We start from the raw sequence: 16689 nt of genomic DNA on the forward strand, positions 1-16689 counted from the left end.
CACATCTGAGAACCTTAACAGAAATTCAAGACAAATTAGTAACAGAATCCCCAAGCACAATGTTATTCCTGCAATATTCAGTTTTAAGGACTGCACTGAAGGCTTTATGTAAGTAAAAATCTGTATGGAAAAGTGAAGTACAGACAGTTTGGCTCACATTAATAGAGCATTCCTGCCAATCCTACTCTGAAGAGGCAATGTTTTACTGGTGGATAGGGTAGCCCCTTACATCCTTTATTCCACCATGGATATTTCTATACGGTATTCTGAAAGCAAAGGCAAGGTCATTCTGCCCGCTTTGAAGAGCCAGCTGGATATTTGCCAACCTGACCAAAACCACACAGCTACAGTCGATCAAGCACTGAGCCCAAGCTAATATTCTCCTTCTCTCAGGAGAGCTTATTAGCTTGGGCTTTGTGCCATTGCTAAGCATTCTATACAGCTTCTAGCTCCAAAATGGTGGAAGAGTGGCCAGTTTGTGTGTGCAGGCATTCCCTGAGATGGTGAACAGCTTAATTAGCTCCAGTACACTGTTACGAAACAACCAAAGGAAGCACAGGGCATTATATCATACAAGTGCAGGGAAATAGATTACAAGCAAAAGTTAAAAAGAGCCCAAGACCAAGGAGGTTTCCAGCATAAAACCAAACAAACATGAAATTAAAACAAACTACAGAACCTTCAAGCCCTGCCTAATATAACAGTGATTTGGGCACTCAAACCTCTCATCTTTTCAGATGGTGTTTGTAAAGTCCGAGAAGGACCTGTACCACATCCAAGCTATGCAGCTGCTCCCCTTTATAATGGGGCTATGCCAAAGACCCGGAACCAAACACCCCCAAACTTTTGGGAGAGTTCAGATCTGGATCCAAATCTTGCAGTTCAGGTTCATCTCGAGCCAAAACCATTAGAACAAACACAAACAGATGCAAAGGAAGTAGCTGAAACAAAGCAACAACAGAGAAGGCATTTTTTGATACCAAGTTTGGTCTTGAATGAATTTTAATTTCCTATGTGGATTGAGTGCTTGGCAGGCTTAGTGCAAGGGAAGCATCTGGTATCACTGCTTGAGTTGCGCCTTTGTACACAGACTTTTAAGGCAAAGTAGACCATCAGATTCTCTAGCCTGGCCTGTACAACACAGGCCAGCAGCCTAGCAGCTTGGTGTTCACTAACATGTGTCTTCCAGGAGCATTTCTGACACAGACTAGAAGTTACAAACAGAAGAGTTTGAAGCATCTTCACTCAATTGCATTTGGGCAAGCTCAGAAGAGAAAGATCTTATGCCTAGCAAGCACTCTGTCCAACCAGCACAAAGGAGTAAGAAAAAGGAGGGCTGCTCACCCAACAGCTTTCATCAGAATAAAGAAATCATTTCATGTTTCTTACAAAGCGATTTATAGGAGGAAAAAAAACAAACAACAGGCATTTCATAAAAGCTAGTGAACTGCAAGCAAGAAGACAGCATAGCTCCCTCCTCCCACCTTCACTGCCTGTAATTTATGTCTTCCACCTGGACGTACCAAGTGGATCACACACACAGCAGTCAGCACTACTTGCTTGAGAGAAGGGTACAAGAAATCCTTCTCTGCAACATACAAAGCCCTCACTCCAACAGCAACTCATTTAATTCTCACAGCGCCAAGTCATCTCCCTGTCTAAGCTGACCACTACAGTTCTGGATCATCTTATTTTCATGCACTGTGTCTGTTCCAAGGTTCTCCTGGAATACTAAATCCCTTGCTTACTGATCCGTTGTTTAGTAATTCCATAATTCCAGGAAGGAGACAGATCTTGAGCGTGTCAAAGCATTTTAGAACCAAAAGATACACTGTTTAGGAGAAGATTTGATCTCCTCTCCTGGAGGGGCAGTGCTGGTCATCTTCTCAGCACTAGGAAACTGGGTGAGGAGCTTCAGGTTGAAGTCTTCCCTCCGTTCATACTCCTTGCCACGGTAGATAAAAATTTTGTTCTGTGGGCAGCAGAAAAAAAAGCACAGAATTAACATCAAAAGCACTGAGAAAGAGCTTTCCAAACACGCATCAAGAAGTGACAGAGGTCTATATGAAAGATTTTCTCCTAGTTTAACAGTAGGAAATTATGAGAGAATAAACACAGGTTAAACTGACAACACAGCAGCTCACAGGAGCAAGGCACTGCATTGGCATCCTCATATTTGCCTAGAAAGTCAATATTCCACACACCAGTGTTATGGAACATGCTCATGCTCTCTAGCAATTCTGCTTTATCCCACTTGCTTTGAAGTGCTGCATATTTTCCAGAATGTATATTGGACACGATTGCCATTGGTAAGCCACAACACCTATAGCTCACCACAGACAGTGCTGCTGTTCCAGGCTTGTTCCATTTATCCACCAGGAGGTTTCAACAGTGTGTTTGACTGATGGACAGAGATTGCCCCACTGACAGCAACTGCGTGTTCATTCATTCAGATATGCTTGGGCACACGACATAACATGTTTTATGGAGTGCACATCTCCCTCCATGCCTCAAGTCACACTTGCAGGCTTGTTATCAGACAGCAAAACATCTTTGGGGTGCCCTACACGGACAGCAAAGACACAGGAACTGATTTTAAAGGGTAGAACTCAGCAGTAGGATTATCTATCCATCCTTAGCAAAAGCCATTGTGTGATTGCCATCTTCTGGTACGAGCCAACTGAAGGACCTCTCTGTGACTTCTACACCTGGTTCTCTCCAGCTACCCCAAACAAAACGACCAGCCATGAAAGTTCTGTACTTAAAAGAAGTCCACAGCACATTTTTCTTCATACTGGCCACCAAGCAGAGGTGGTTTGTGAAAGAACTGGATTCAAAAACATGACCTAAAGACAAAAGCTTTACTATGCCATCCAGTTCCACAGTTCTATGTTAACATACACACACACACATATATATATATATATATATTTTTTTTTTTAAATAAAACTAGGCTTTGATTTAAGGACAGCAGCTTCAAACAACTCCAGGTTGGAAATGTAAATGTTCTCTGATTTTAAATAATAGTTGGGAAAATGTTCCAGTATGCTGCACCCTGCCCATCTGACTCACTTTGGCTGGGTTCTCCTGTTACGGTTAGCACACTTCCAGCAGTGCTCAGCAGCAAACAGGAAGCATCTCTGCATTTTAATTCCTCTGCGTGGGACCCACACTCTCACTAATGTGCTTGAGCAATGCAATGAGCCCTGTCCTTAAAATAAAGTTCAGACTAAAAAGAGATGGGCAAGCTCTTTACAAGCTGCACCTTTTCTAACAGCAACAATAATTCTGAAGTATTTATAGGGTACTAATACCAAAGGTAGATTCTGTTTAAGCTCATATGTAAACACAACAGCGATCTAACAGACCCAACTGCACTACAGTAACTTTAATAAAGCAGTTAATACCAAAAAAATCAGACTAACTTGTCTTTTTTTCTATGCTGAACAGTTTTGAAATACTTCAGGGATTCCTATCTCTCAGTAGCATTCAAAGGACAAAAAGAGTTTGGCATCTGAATCTCCCCGGGGGAGTTCTGGATTTTAGGGTACCCACAACTCCAGATGTTGAGTTCTGAACAACTCTTACCCGGAGGAAGGAGGGGAAACCCTGACCGTAGTATCCAACTGCAAAGTACTCTGGTTGAGGTCTCATTGCCTTCATAATATTTTCATAAAAAGTAGCTCGTTTTTTCTGAAAAAGAAAAGTCAGCATTTTCACTCCGGAGTGCCCAATGACATTGCCAGACTGCAGCTCACATTCCCAGTGACAAGAGCTGATCTATCAGTTCTCCCCTCCAGAACACTTTCTACCATTTCTTTTTCCTTACAGACAATATTTATCCATTTACTTGGTTAAATATTTGGTCTGCCTGGGCCAGAATCAACTCCATCTCCCAGTCTGCAGAACAATGCCATGTTTTTTGGGATTCCAGAAGGATACTTGAAATCTTTCACCAGTGCAACACAAATTAAAAGTAAACATATTCCAAAGCTGAGCAGACACAAATGGCGACAAATGTCAGAGAACTGGCAGAAATAATATTGGGCAGATGATTCTCGTATGAAAGGACATAAAGACCATCTGGTTACATTCTTATCAATTAAAAAAAGTCATTCAGAACCAGGGCCATTCTATAGGTCTGCATTGATGCACAGCAATTTTACAGCAGGAATGAAAAAGTGATGAATTTATGGAGCCTGATAACACGCTATGCAAATGTTAGCTTATTTGATTAACATTAAGGATGCTAAACGTCTTCACACAATATCGTCATGCTAATTGCAAGGTCAAAACCTCATACTCTTAAAGACAGAAAAAAGTTAAGAAAACATTCTTAAATAGCCCCTCTGGTTTTGGAAAGGTCAATATGTTGGTTTGTTCTTAACATAATCCTACCTGGGGCTTATCTTGCTCAATGATATTAATTTAAGCAATTAGCAGCCTGCAAAAAATAGAGAGAAAAGTCCTTACCAAGACATTACTGAGTCCTTCGTAATCGAAAACCTTGTTTTCATACATGTCAGCCAACTCTTTGCTTAGCTGAATGGCTTTTTCCCACATCTCCAAGGAAGATGAAGGGAGGGAAGTAGGGGAAGAAGAGCACAAAGAAAAGATTCAGTTAAAAGCATTCACCACCACAGGCAGGTCACAGAAAAATTCAGCTGATTTTAATTCACACAGCAGTTTAATGCACTGCCAATGTTCTCTTCGACTCCACATTGTACGTTTTTTGCCAATGATTGTCATAATCACACAGCTTTTCACATTTGTCAATCAGTAAATTAGAGAAGCCCAGGTGTTCTCCTCCTGCACTGCATCATCCCATTCACCAGGCATCCCTGGGTCTGTCTCGTTTAGACTTCATAGAACCATCCAGCCAAAAGGCAACTAACACAAGTTTGGTATCAGCCAGATAAAACATATTTATTGCAATGCAAAAAAAAAAAAAACAACAAACAACAAAACAACCACCAAACCAGTAACAAAAGCCACCAGCCAGGAAAAGAAGAGAAAACCACAGGTATTTTCCTATCTAGACTGTATTGAGAATAGGACTAATCTTACAGATCTTCAACTAACAAGGAAACAGGACTGAAACATGTCAAATACAAACAGGTGCCCTGCTCATGCTAAAGCCTGGTTTGTTTAAAAGTCAGGCCTTAATCATCACAGCTCATTATTCCCCTTAAAAACAACTTCTGGCAGCTATTTTCACCAATCTAAGTACCAGTGAACCCCAAGAACACCACAGAAACTCACCTTGCCCCTGTCGAAGAAGGAGATAATTTCTTGGTAGAGCTTCTCCTTCAGTTCCTGTTGTGAGTAGACGTAGTAGCTGTCCCTCTGCAGCAGATGAGGGACACACGGCTTCTCAGACCACTAGCAGAGAGGAAAAGAGGCAAAGCTGAAAGAACTGGAATATATGCAGATGAATAAATCTTTACATTGGACACACTAACCTACTGCATGGATGCACTCGAGACAAACCAGGCATCAATGCTAAGAGAGGGCAAGAAAGTTCTGCAATGATGTTAAGTTCCAATATATCTGCAAAAAGTGTGAGATTGTGGCTTAAGGTCTTACACTGAGACACTAAATGAACTTGTGTGCTCTTTTACTTCATGCCCTCCATAAATTAACTGAAGCTGACTTAAATCCAGATTGCAATGACATGCTAATGCACTTACACTGTTCACAAAGAAGTGGAAGAAGCAGTACCTTGACATGGGTATTTCCACCCAGTTCTCTACAGTTTACTGTTCACCAAATGCATGTAATAGATGGATGCTAATAATATTTTTGCATTTAGCTGCTATGTAATTTGCAACATTAGGAAGCTCCTTAGCGACCAGTGGAGCCTAACTTATGCAAAGCCTCTTTAAGAACAAATAGAAGAAGGAAAAAAAAAAAGTGAATTCTTTATTCTGTATGCACTTCCTTTAAGACTTACCCTCTGATAAAGGAAACTAAAACTGCCTTCAGTGCATTACCTGGAGCAGCTCTGCATGCAGGAGGAGGGTGTATGCGGCCTCAGTGAAGTTCTCACAGTCTGTGTGCAGATCCCGGAGTTTATACAGATATCTGCATGAATGAAAAGCAATTGTTACCTTATGGGATGGACTGCTTTTAAGTGTGATGAAAAATGAGGGAAGTAAAGGCTTCCGTCCAGGTCTATGGAAGGAGTCAGCCTACCTGATATAAATGTCCTCTCGTTTCTTCTCTTTGTAAAAATTCTGCCAAAAAGTACAGAAAGAAATAGTCCAATAGATGTAAACCACCATGGATCTGCATAATCATTGCTAGACAAGTAACCTGAGGATCAATCTCAGATTTCAAAGATGTTTGCTATCACTTTGCCCACTAAGAGGTATATATGCTTCAAATCACCCCCCTGACATAAGACGGGGCTACAAAAAGGGCTAAGGGAAAAAGAGAAAGCAGTTTGTCCAAAGGTTCACAGTTAATCTTTGCAGTGGAGCAGGGAATTAAGTTCACATCTCCCAGACTATCAGCTAGCCATTTTTCCTGCACATACTTCAGGGCCTCAGGTTACCATGTAAGCGAGGCTCAGACACATTATTTGCTTTTGGATTATATACCTATGTTTTATAGCTGCCAATAGATGGTAGCCTGATTTGGACCCACAATTACCAAAAAGAAACAGAGAATATTATTTAAAATCCTAAAAAAATTATTTTAATGCCCTCTTGCTTGATGGTTTTCTTCCTGGAGATCAACAAAGAAATTACTTTTCCAGTGAATTACTTTGCATGGCAAACTGAGGTCACCAAATTCATACTGCAGCACTCAATCCACCCCAGGACCAGAACACAAAAGCCAGGTCACTAAAGCAGCACCCACATCCAAACCCAGCCTTCCCCATACCAGCACATTGACAGTGCAGCTCATGCGGTTCTCCTTGCTTTCATCATGCATGATTGTTCTGTAGTCCAGCAGGTTCTCCAGCAAGCTGCTGACCAGCCAAGCAAACTTTTCTCCGGAAGCAGACAGATATTTATGCTTCCGACAGTGCTCCAGGAGGCTGTAGACAAAAATCCAATGAGATGAAAGGCAACATATCCAGGTCAGATGTCCAAACTGGACAGGTCAAAGCTTGTCTTGTCAAGCCCTACTCTTGGTGCTCTAAGGCTCTGACTGGGTTAGCTCTGAGCCTGCTGCTCCCAAGATGCTCCCCAGGGTGCCACTGGCCTTCTTGGCCACAAGGAGGTCAACCTGTTGTCCACTAGGACACCCAGGCCCTTTTCCCCATGAGTTCCTCTCCAGCAGCTCGGCCCCTAACCTGCACTGATAAAGTTATTCCTCCCCAGGTAAGACTCTACACTTGCTCATCCTGAACCTCAGCAGGTTTGTCTCTGCCCAACTCTCTGGTCTTGCTGAATGGCAGCACAGCTTCGTGGTGTGTCAGTCACTCTTCCCAACTTTGCATCATCAGCAAACCTGCTGAGGGTGGACTCCATCCCTTCATGCAGGTCGTTGATGTGGATGCTGATAGAGATCCAAGCCAGCACCAACCCCTGGGGACACCACTAGTTACAGGCTTCCAACTGGACTCTGAGCCACTGATTACATTAGGGTTTCTGTTTCTTTGCTTTAGAAAAATAGCCAGCTACACTGTAAACAAAGAGCCTCCATCTTCACTATAAAACTTACAGTTTCTCCAGCAAAATCTTGTACTGTTCATCCCCTCGGCCGCCCTCGACTTCCTGATCCAGTCTGGTTATTAACTCGTTTTCAAACTGAAAAGGCAAAAAAAACCTGTTAAGTGGCCAGCAGCTCCATAAGGCATGATGAGTAATGCTTGTGGCTGGTGCTTCTGAACTACCATCAGGCACTGGTCTTACAAGCCAAGCTAGAGAATGCTTTCACTGTTAACCAGAACAAAAATGGTAAGAAGTCAAGACAAGGATCGAGCAAGGAGATACAAGTTCTCCCTTTCTCATCCCACAAACACTGGAAAGTGATGCTCTGGGTAGTGCCTTCCCTTCTCCCCCATCGATCAGCAGTTCAGTTTTGCTAGGAAGGAAAAGTAACTTTAATGACCAGCTACAAATGAGAATGATGATTCACTCACCCTAAAGAAACTGCTCTACTACCACCAGTTAAGGGCCAGTCATCACCCTCTGATCAACATAAAAGCTGGGACTGCTAATTGAAGCAACTTCTTATGCAACAAGAACAAGCCATGAAGATACGCTCTGTTACACACAAGCAAGTCAAGTACATAGCTTTAGCTATAATTCAGTTACTGAGGTATAAAACATTCCTGTTCCAAAACATGAAGAATATCATAAATTTTACATATACTGCTGGAACAGAAAATCCATGCCAAATAACCAGTTTCCAAAAACCCCTGAGACCCCAGGGCCAACCATGCCAAACACTGATGACCTCAAGGGAAGAAAGATCCCAATACACGCAGTGAAGCTGGGGTCTGAACTGGACAGAGTATGGTGCTTAGGGAGATGCACATCACATCTGACAACAATCTGAAATGCCAAGGTGGCTGCCTCTTGGATGGATGCCTCCTATCCATCTCCAGGGAGAAGTCTGCCTGCAGCATAACTAGAGGGTCCCCTGTCTGCCAGCTGAGATGTTAAGGTCTGATATTCCCAGAGGAAAAATGGAAGAAAAAGACCTTTGAAACTGCAGAGAAAAGTTAACTTTAGGGCTAAAGAGAAGACCCTCATTTTCTTCCTTTCTGTCTGGTGCTTTCTCAGTAGCAATGAAAGGGAACTTCCAGAGAAATTAGCATAGGGTTGGAACTCAGAGAACAGGTCCCGTTCCCTGCTCTGTCCTTTGACTTGCACAGCCTCAAGCAAATTGTGTCTGTACCCTGTGTGACTGTTCTCCATTTCATAATGAGAGAAACTGCACTCACAACCCTTCCCATCTGCAAATACAGAAAGATACCAGAACAGAGGAGTTTATTAATTATTAAAGACATGCAAGGTAAAACCATTTAATAATTACTTCAAAAGTGTTGAGCACAATGTTTGTGTATTTGGTGGTTTGTTTTTTGGTTTGTGTTTTTGGTAGGTTTGTTTTCTTCTGGTTTGTTGGGTTTTGTTCAAATATTCTCTTCTCCTTCTTGCCCAGTGCACACTGCAGAACATTTGCCCTTAACATATGGGGCTCCCTTACCATATGAAAGTTTCTGTTCCCACTGAAGTTGTACTCGCACTGCATCATATCAAAGAAGATGGGAATGGTAGCTTTCCGTAGCTCAGGCTCTGGGACCAAAGTTACCTCCAGGATTGGCCCTACCATTGCTGGAATAAACTTTATTTTGTGGGGACCTGCAAGAAAGGTGATGTCAGATACATCCTAATGGAACATGGTTGCTTGAAGTCATGTGATACATGGATATTCAAATGTGCAAACGCATTAGTCCAATAAAATAAATACCATGAAACACTGACATTTAGATTAGAAGGCGTTTTTGTTAGTAATATTTTGTCATTCATGTGCTGCAGCTCCAACACTCAAAAACAGTCCAAAGAAAGAGAATAGAACTGAATTGCATGAATAATGCGTATCACAAGGGCTCCCTGGAAAATTCTCCTCTTGGCATTCATACGATGGTAGAACTTCCTTTGTAAGGAATATCTTAAAGATCATCTCATCAGCAGACACGAAAAAGGATCACTTTTGAAGGTTATTCAGTGAAAAAGGAAAATAAACTTTGTCCTTTTGAACAGTTGGACTTAAATGTATTTCCCCACATTAAATACAAAAAGCTTATATGAAGAAATAAGCTATTAGAAATCCAGCTTAGCAGCTTGAATAAAGATAATTCCTTAGATGGAACTCACCCAGATTATACCACATATCCCTTATTTTGAAGCCAATTTCTTTCCTCATGTCCCCATACCTAGAAGAAGCAGAAGAAGATGAAGAAGGCCTGTTTATTGAAGTCACCTCTGCAAAGCTGATGTTCCTTAAAAATAAAAAGGTCTGGCAACTTTTTAAGTGTAAACTCACTTCTTGATAATTTTGCTGCGCTTGGCTTGTGAGAAGGTCTCCAGCTGGAGGGACTCATGAGTGAGAAAGGCCACTGCCAAATGGAAATAGTTATTCCAGAGCTGTGGAACAGAAACAAATCCAAAATAGGAGAAGGCAAAGGAAAAGCAGCAAACAAAACAACAGAGATATACAGGTCCAAATGCTGTGGGTCTCACAGTCCAGTTAACGAGGAAGGTTACCAACAAATAAGTGCAGTAGCACAGATGAGTCTGTCTTGGCCAACACAGAATCATAGAATGGCTTGGGTTGAAAGAGACCCCAAGGACCCCATATAGCAACTTAAAATCGACCAATCCTTTTACCTTGGACTTTCCAGCCTAAAGAAGTGACAGTAAGTTACATCCCATAGTATTTTAACCAGTCAAGCACAATTCAGCTTTAGCCAACCGACCACCCAACTTGACCTTATAAATCCTATAGCAGTTGCATTGGTTTGTGCTCACTGCTGCACTAACCACTGCTCTGTAATTCAGAATGCAGTGCACTCAGTTGACTCTACAGACATTTTCCACTGGCAGCAGTGGGATTTCTTGCTCTCCATGCCCCTCAGGAAACACTGATGTCCAAAAGAAAATTGAGAAACAATGGAACTGTTACCTGGAGTTCAAAATTTGTTTGATCCAGGAAGAAGCGGTTGAGCACAGAGGTAAACTGGTTCACTGCCCGAAGGAAAACCCTGAAAGAGGTAAAAATATCAGAAAAAAGGTGACTTTAGGGAAAAAAAAAAAAACAGTAATGCTGCATTCTGGGTTTACATGTCTCCTAAAGGTAAGCTCAATTGAAAAGAGCACGTCTCCAAATGAGATTTGGGAAGAACTTCTTTTGCAGTAAAGAGACACTGAGGAGAAGCTATTCCTCTGTTTCTAACCTCAACTGGAGGCAGATGAAGAAACAAAACATATTTTGGCTCAGTCTGTTTGAGAATGCAGTGCTGTTCAGGATGGTAGCTCCTCCTGAGCTCAGCCTACCCTCACCACTGATACATTCAAATAACTTGTCACCTCCAAGTCCTCCTCCACCCCTATGACAAACTTTGTATCACAGGACAGAAATCAATCTGGATTTGCAGGCCAGCACAATGAATCTGTGACCATGGGAACCACCCTCCTTTCAGAAGCAAGATGACTCCAAACCAGACTTAAAATAGCAGCAACTACATACCTGCTCTGCATCATATTCATCACCATCCAGTCAGATGCATAGACATTTTTTCCAATCAAATCCTTAAACATAATGAATGTTTCCATCAGGAAGTCCTGTTGGTAAAATAAAAAGCACAGGTTGAAATGAGAAGTCTTTTTATTTGCACAAAAGTATAGGGAAATGTAAGCATTTGCAACTGCAGAGATTAACTACTGCATTGATTACCTATCAGTACACTGAACTTCCTAAGAAGGATCTCTTACTGCAGGAATATATTCCAATAACTAAATTATTTCTGACATCTCATCCATTCAATTGCAGAAGGAGATCAGGTTCTACGGAATTATTCCTGTTTAATTAAATCTACCTTTACTGTTCCAAATTAAGCCATGCTGTAATGAATTCTGGTGCACAAGATGGACTGAAAAGCAAAACCAACGTTTGAGCACTTGTATCCAGAAGCCTGAATAACAACAGCATAGCAGCCCTACACAGTACCTTCTATGAAGATGGAAACCTTTATGTTTAAGAACATTTTATTTGTTTTCCAACCACGTAAGTCTTATTTTAGAAATGCTGTTACAAAGAGGTAATTAACAGAGCTTCAGATGCATGGTTTAGAATATTATCATAGAAAAGATGCACTCTGCACAAGTGTCAATCTGCCCCCAACAAAGTTGTCAAGGACTTCAGGTGTGCTAAGGCAAGGATAAGAAAAAAGGAGAAAGACAAGATGAGTGAAAGGAGATATATATATCAATAATATTGATCTCTCTGTATTGTGGTCTCTACAGACAAAAATGCTAACTGTGGGAATTTAAATAGATGCTGTCTTCTGCAAAGACAGCAGATCAGCATTCAAAAATAGAGGGACACAAAGGTCACACAAGAAATCACTACCTTGCAAAGAACAGCACCCAAAAAAAAATTATTCTGTGAGGTTGAACAGCTTGCTCTGTAGAATTGGCAAGCAATTTGGATGTGATGAGAGAAATGGGCATTTGGTGCTGCCTCAGTGAAAACCCTCCAGGCGTTATTAAATCAAAGCTTGACTGAGGATACCTTGAGGATATGAATTAACTTATTTGTGTTAAACCAACCAAGTCATGATGCTACGCCAGGGTTGAAAAGAACCAGAGCATGTAAAAACCAACAGTAAGCAACAGAAAGCAAGAAAAACAATTATTGCAATACCAAAAATAAAGCAACTTTGTATTGGCATTAACAACTCGTACATCGTCACAAATGGAGACTTGCTTCTGTAGATTCTGAGATTCAGGAATTATAAGCTGGTATTTTGGATCAATATTTCTTTAAATTATATTCAGGCAGCTTTAATAATTCCATAAATTCACTCTCCTGATATGCCCCTGTGCAGAAGCTGTACATAAACACAGAAACATACAAGAAATACTTCATTTCAGGCAGAAGATGCAGAGCTAACAGGGCAAAACAAGATGCACCTTGAATTCTGTTTTCTAATGAACCCTTCATAAAATATATCTGCATAACATATTATATGCAGCTCTAGAACTAGATGCTGAATGCTCCCTATTGACTGTCAGCCTGTGGGTGCAGAAGTGACAGAAATGTGTGTGTCCTGTAGGTGGCTACGTTGCTCTACAGATTGCAAGCAATTCCAGCTGCATAGGGAACCAAAGGATCACCTTCCCATCCAAAATGAATTACAGGCCTTTTTGTGTGAGTTTTGATGTATCTTTTACAGGAAGAACACAACTCCTGGCTCCTTCCCAGGCAATATTTCAATAAGCAAGCACCTTAAGCTGCAAAACTAGGAGCACAAAGACGTGTTGTGCTATGGAGACTTGAATAAATCCTGCTTTCGGTTCTGACTTTTCCTAGAGCCATTTGCTGACAAGTCTGGTCAGAACAGTTGGTTCTAAGGTCCTCAAAAACCAAAACTCCCCCCCAGAATCAAAGCCTGATGTGTCCCCTGGTTTTATACTGAAAGTCTCTGAGAAGATGAATTGTACACAGCTTTTAACAGGGAGAGAACTACTTCCACTGCCAGCCACTAAAGCAAGACAAAGCATTCTGGTTTAAATTAGAATTCAGTTTTAGGGTTTTAGCCTTTATCCCATAGGACTTCATTAATAGAAGTCCTCCTTGTTTTCAGAAATTAATGCAGATACATTTTCAAAATTGCTGTCTTCTCTTTCCTTTAGATGCACTTGAAAGCTTTCTAATCTCTTAATTAAGCTGGGAGGTGGGATGGACTAGAAAGAAGTAGATAAAGAAACAATCAAAAAGACATACACACAGTGAGAGCATCTTCATTCACTCCTTTGGTTCCTTTTACTTGCAAGGACTTGAAAGTTATTAATCATGTTTTTATCAATGCTACGAATGCTAATATCTCAGGCTTGAGTCTCAGCAACATCCATACCCATACCCATACCCAACTGCCCCTGCCAGCAGGGGTGATGTGAAAATATCCCCACTGGTTGCAGCTCTAGGAACACAGAAGTCATTGCTGATGAATGCATTCTCATCACTCTAAACCGAATACAGTAACTTGAAATGACCTTTCAGAAGGAGAAAATAATTCTTTATGGACTAAGCTAATCCCTTAGCCAAGCTGACTTACAATAATGTCCTGCCTGGTTTTGAAAGTATTGATGTAATGGTTGTAATGGTGGTCATCCATCTGCCTCAGGATGGCTGTCATGCAGGCCACAAAAATACCCTAGAATATAAAAAACAAAAACATTTGATTATTTTTCTGTATTAAGCCCCAAAGCTCAAAGTGCAGCACGTGGCTGCAGGGTTCCACCCAATCAAATATCACTAGGCTTAATCCTGCACATATAGGTCCGTCCTGGCACTGCGTGTCTGGCTGCTTTCTCTTCTCCCTCATACCAGTTCAATTCCTCATTTTCAAGAATGAAGTCAGAGTACAGCTTTCTTTTTCACCCAGGGATCACAGTTTGCAAGAAAAACATATCCTCTAAACATCAGAATGAATATTTATGTATGTGTGTGTGTACATATATAAATGAATCACTACATTTTTAGTTGATCATATCCATCTATAATTCCCATGGCTGACATGCTGGCAATAGCAACAACCTGACCTTGTTGTTAAACCAATGAAATGGCTATCTATGCTTGCCCTTAATCTTTCCATCTTTCTGCACTCTTATACACAGTGCAAATCAGGACATAAAGCCTTCCTACACTTTTAAGATGCAACACAGTGTTCACAATTCCCATTTAGAGATGCCAAATCCTTCAGCATTTAGTCCTTTTTAGCAAAGGTGGCAAAAGAGCATTTTCTTCTGAGCAGAGATTCCTCGTGTGTTAGAAAACGGGCTGAAACCAAATTCTCTGTACATGGTAGCCCAAAGGAACTCAGAATCACAGCCAACTGTGACTCAGCTGATCTGCTGCTGGAATGGAACGATTTGAATCCCAATGCCCATCCACAGACAGCAAGCAGAAGCCATGTTGGAGTGGTACAGAAGCGCTGCAGGAAGTGATGATTTCACAAACCACTCTTGACACCGAAACCTCCCAGGAGAATAAATTCCAATATTACAGATGGGAATGAAGTAAACGAAGGAAGGAAAGGGCTCTCACAATGTGTGGAGATTGTCTGCTCATTCCTATCACCGTGCGGTTTATTCTCCTCAGCAGGCGTTCCATGATCTGCTGGATGTGCTTGGCTGTGGGCCCCTGGGGATGTTCAAAAAGGAAAATCAGACTATTTTCTACATATACTGTTCTACAGAGAGCTCCCTGACGTGGGAGGACTGCCCCAGCAGTGCTTAATTGCTACCTGAGGATGCAAAGATGACGACTTACTACGCAACAGCTGATTTGAGTACTGTTGGTACAGACTTAGAGAAGAGCTAACAGCACAATTCATCTGTTCCAGCTTCATCCTGGCTCATCCCAGCACAGCTGAACTGAACAATTTTATTTGACATTTGTCCCTTGAACAATTCTTCATTTCAAATTACTCTTTTCAAAGCAACTTAGAATTAATTTCCATGAGTCATGGGGTGCATAACTGTATTCCCCCAACTGAATGACTGTTGTCTCTATTTCAGTGAGAAACCAAATACTCAAATCAGTGGTTCCATAATAATCCACCAAGCCACCAAAGTAACTGAGAACTGCATTTTGGTTCCCAGGAAGGAAAGCACTTTTCTTTGTACACAGCAATAACCACCAATTCAATCTCTGCATGACATCTTTTTGGACACAGCTACTTTGTGTGAAGAGATTGAAAAAAATACAGAGCAACACAATAAAATTTCTGTAAACATCTGTTTTGGTTGGGCTTTTTTTGAGGAGCTGGGGAAAAGAAAGAATTAACCTTAATTTGCACCCTTGAGAGTTCATGCTCACCACATCTTTCCTATCCAGCACTTCCAGAATGCTGCTCAGTAGCTGTGAGCTGGCCTCGTGGTCGGGCTTGTTTGAGTTGTCATCCAACTGGCCGCTCAGCTGGTCAATCAACAGAGGGAGAAGAGCATCTCTGCATTCTGAAAATGAAACACAGCACCATATCTTGTTGGTTCTTCAGAAGTCCATGTAAACAAGTAACACACTGCAGCTTTCTGCTCTTAACTTTAGCTCTGACACCAAAATACACACTTTAATCCACTCTGACAGACTAAGAGAGACAAGTAATTCATAATGGTATGTGTTACACCAAACAGGTCACACTCTTCCTTGATTTTTAAACCAACAGGGATTTAAATCCATCAGGATCCCACCATAGTTAACATTGCATAAACACTGAACAACAAAAAGTTTCAAGTTCTGGAGCCACTAAGGCAAAAAATATTTCTGCAGATGGATTTAATTGCGGATTACTGCTGATGATTGATTTAAATGCAAAAATGTAAAAGATGTTTTTGTTTGCAAAGGTGCACAGCTCCACAAAGAAACCACTGACCTCCATTCACTACTCACCAGGCTGCTTAAACAGATCACTTTCAACAATCTTGGTCATGCAGTTCAGCTTCTGTCGAACCAACTGGTTGTCAGGAATACTTTGGATGAAGTTGCCGAAGAGGTTGCTAACATGCAAACCACAAAGCAAACAGATCAGCATTTTCACCCAGTGTGTCTCCATCCACACTTACACTGCCCTGCACCTGGGCAAGTCAAGGAGTTTTGTCCCTGTGTTAAATTGTTATTTTCTTATTAACTTATTTTCTACAAACTTAGCAATCAGTAGAACTGAACAGTACCCAAAAACTGCAGGCAAAAGGCTCTTAAAATAAAGTCTGCAATAGACATGCCATAAAAGCTTATAAATAGGAAGTAATGTACATCCCCCATTGCCAGGGTAAAATAATCATAGTCTCACATAAAATGAAACCAGAATTTTGCACTGCTGAAGCCTGAGACACTGCTAGGCACAATGGCCCATCCTTCCAGATGCCCCTTTCATCACGAATGATGACTCATGTTAATCTTAGACTCCATTAAATTAAATTCTATGTACATTTGCTGTCTGTCTGC

At 41.3% G+C, this 16689-nt stretch overlaps 1 protein-coding gene across 5 annotated transcripts in view; it reads right to left on the reverse strand.

The window, feature by feature from the left end:
- The window catches only part of DOCK5 (dedicator of cytokinesis 5), an 89756-nt gene that overhangs the window by 16065 nt on the left and 57002 nt on the right, over window positions 1-16689 (reverse strand). For all 5 annotated transcript variants that reach the window (XM_085208461.1, XM_085208460.1, XM_085208458.1 and 2 more), the window contains 17 exons: window positions 16135-16241; window positions 15565-15701; window positions 14791-14886; window positions 13799-13897; window positions 11209-11303; window positions 10645-10723; window positions 10006-10106; window positions 9837-9895; window positions 9166-9320; window positions 7675-7760; window positions 6889-7045; window positions 6196-6236; window positions 5994-6084; window positions 5263-5382; window positions 4474-4563; window positions 3589-3693; window positions 1831-1972 (listed from right to left, as the gene is read on the reverse strand). In XM_085208461.1, coding sequence (XP_085064587.1) covers window positions 1831-1972; window positions 3589-3693; window positions 4474-4563; window positions 5263-5382; window positions 5994-6084; window positions 6196-6236; window positions 6889-7045; window positions 7675-7760; window positions 9166-9320; window positions 9837-9895; window positions 10006-10106; window positions 10645-10723; window positions 11209-11303; window positions 13799-13897; window positions 14791-14886; window positions 15565-15701; window positions 16135-16241 — 1760 coding nt within the window. The remainder of the gene's footprint in view (window positions 1-1830; window positions 1973-3588; window positions 3694-4473; window positions 4564-5262; window positions 5383-5993; window positions 6085-6195; window positions 6237-6888; window positions 7046-7674; window positions 7761-9165; window positions 9321-9836; window positions 9896-10005; window positions 10107-10644; window positions 10724-11208; window positions 11304-13798; window positions 13898-14790; window positions 14887-15564; window positions 15702-16134; window positions 16242-16689) is intronic.

Source organism: Meleagris gallopavo, chromosome 24, assembly GCF_905368555.1.
Source record: "Meleagris gallopavo chromosome 24, MGAL_WU_HG_1.1, whole genome shotgun sequence".
NCBI lineage: Eukaryota > Metazoa > Chordata > Aves > Galliformes > Phasianidae > Meleagris > Meleagris gallopavo.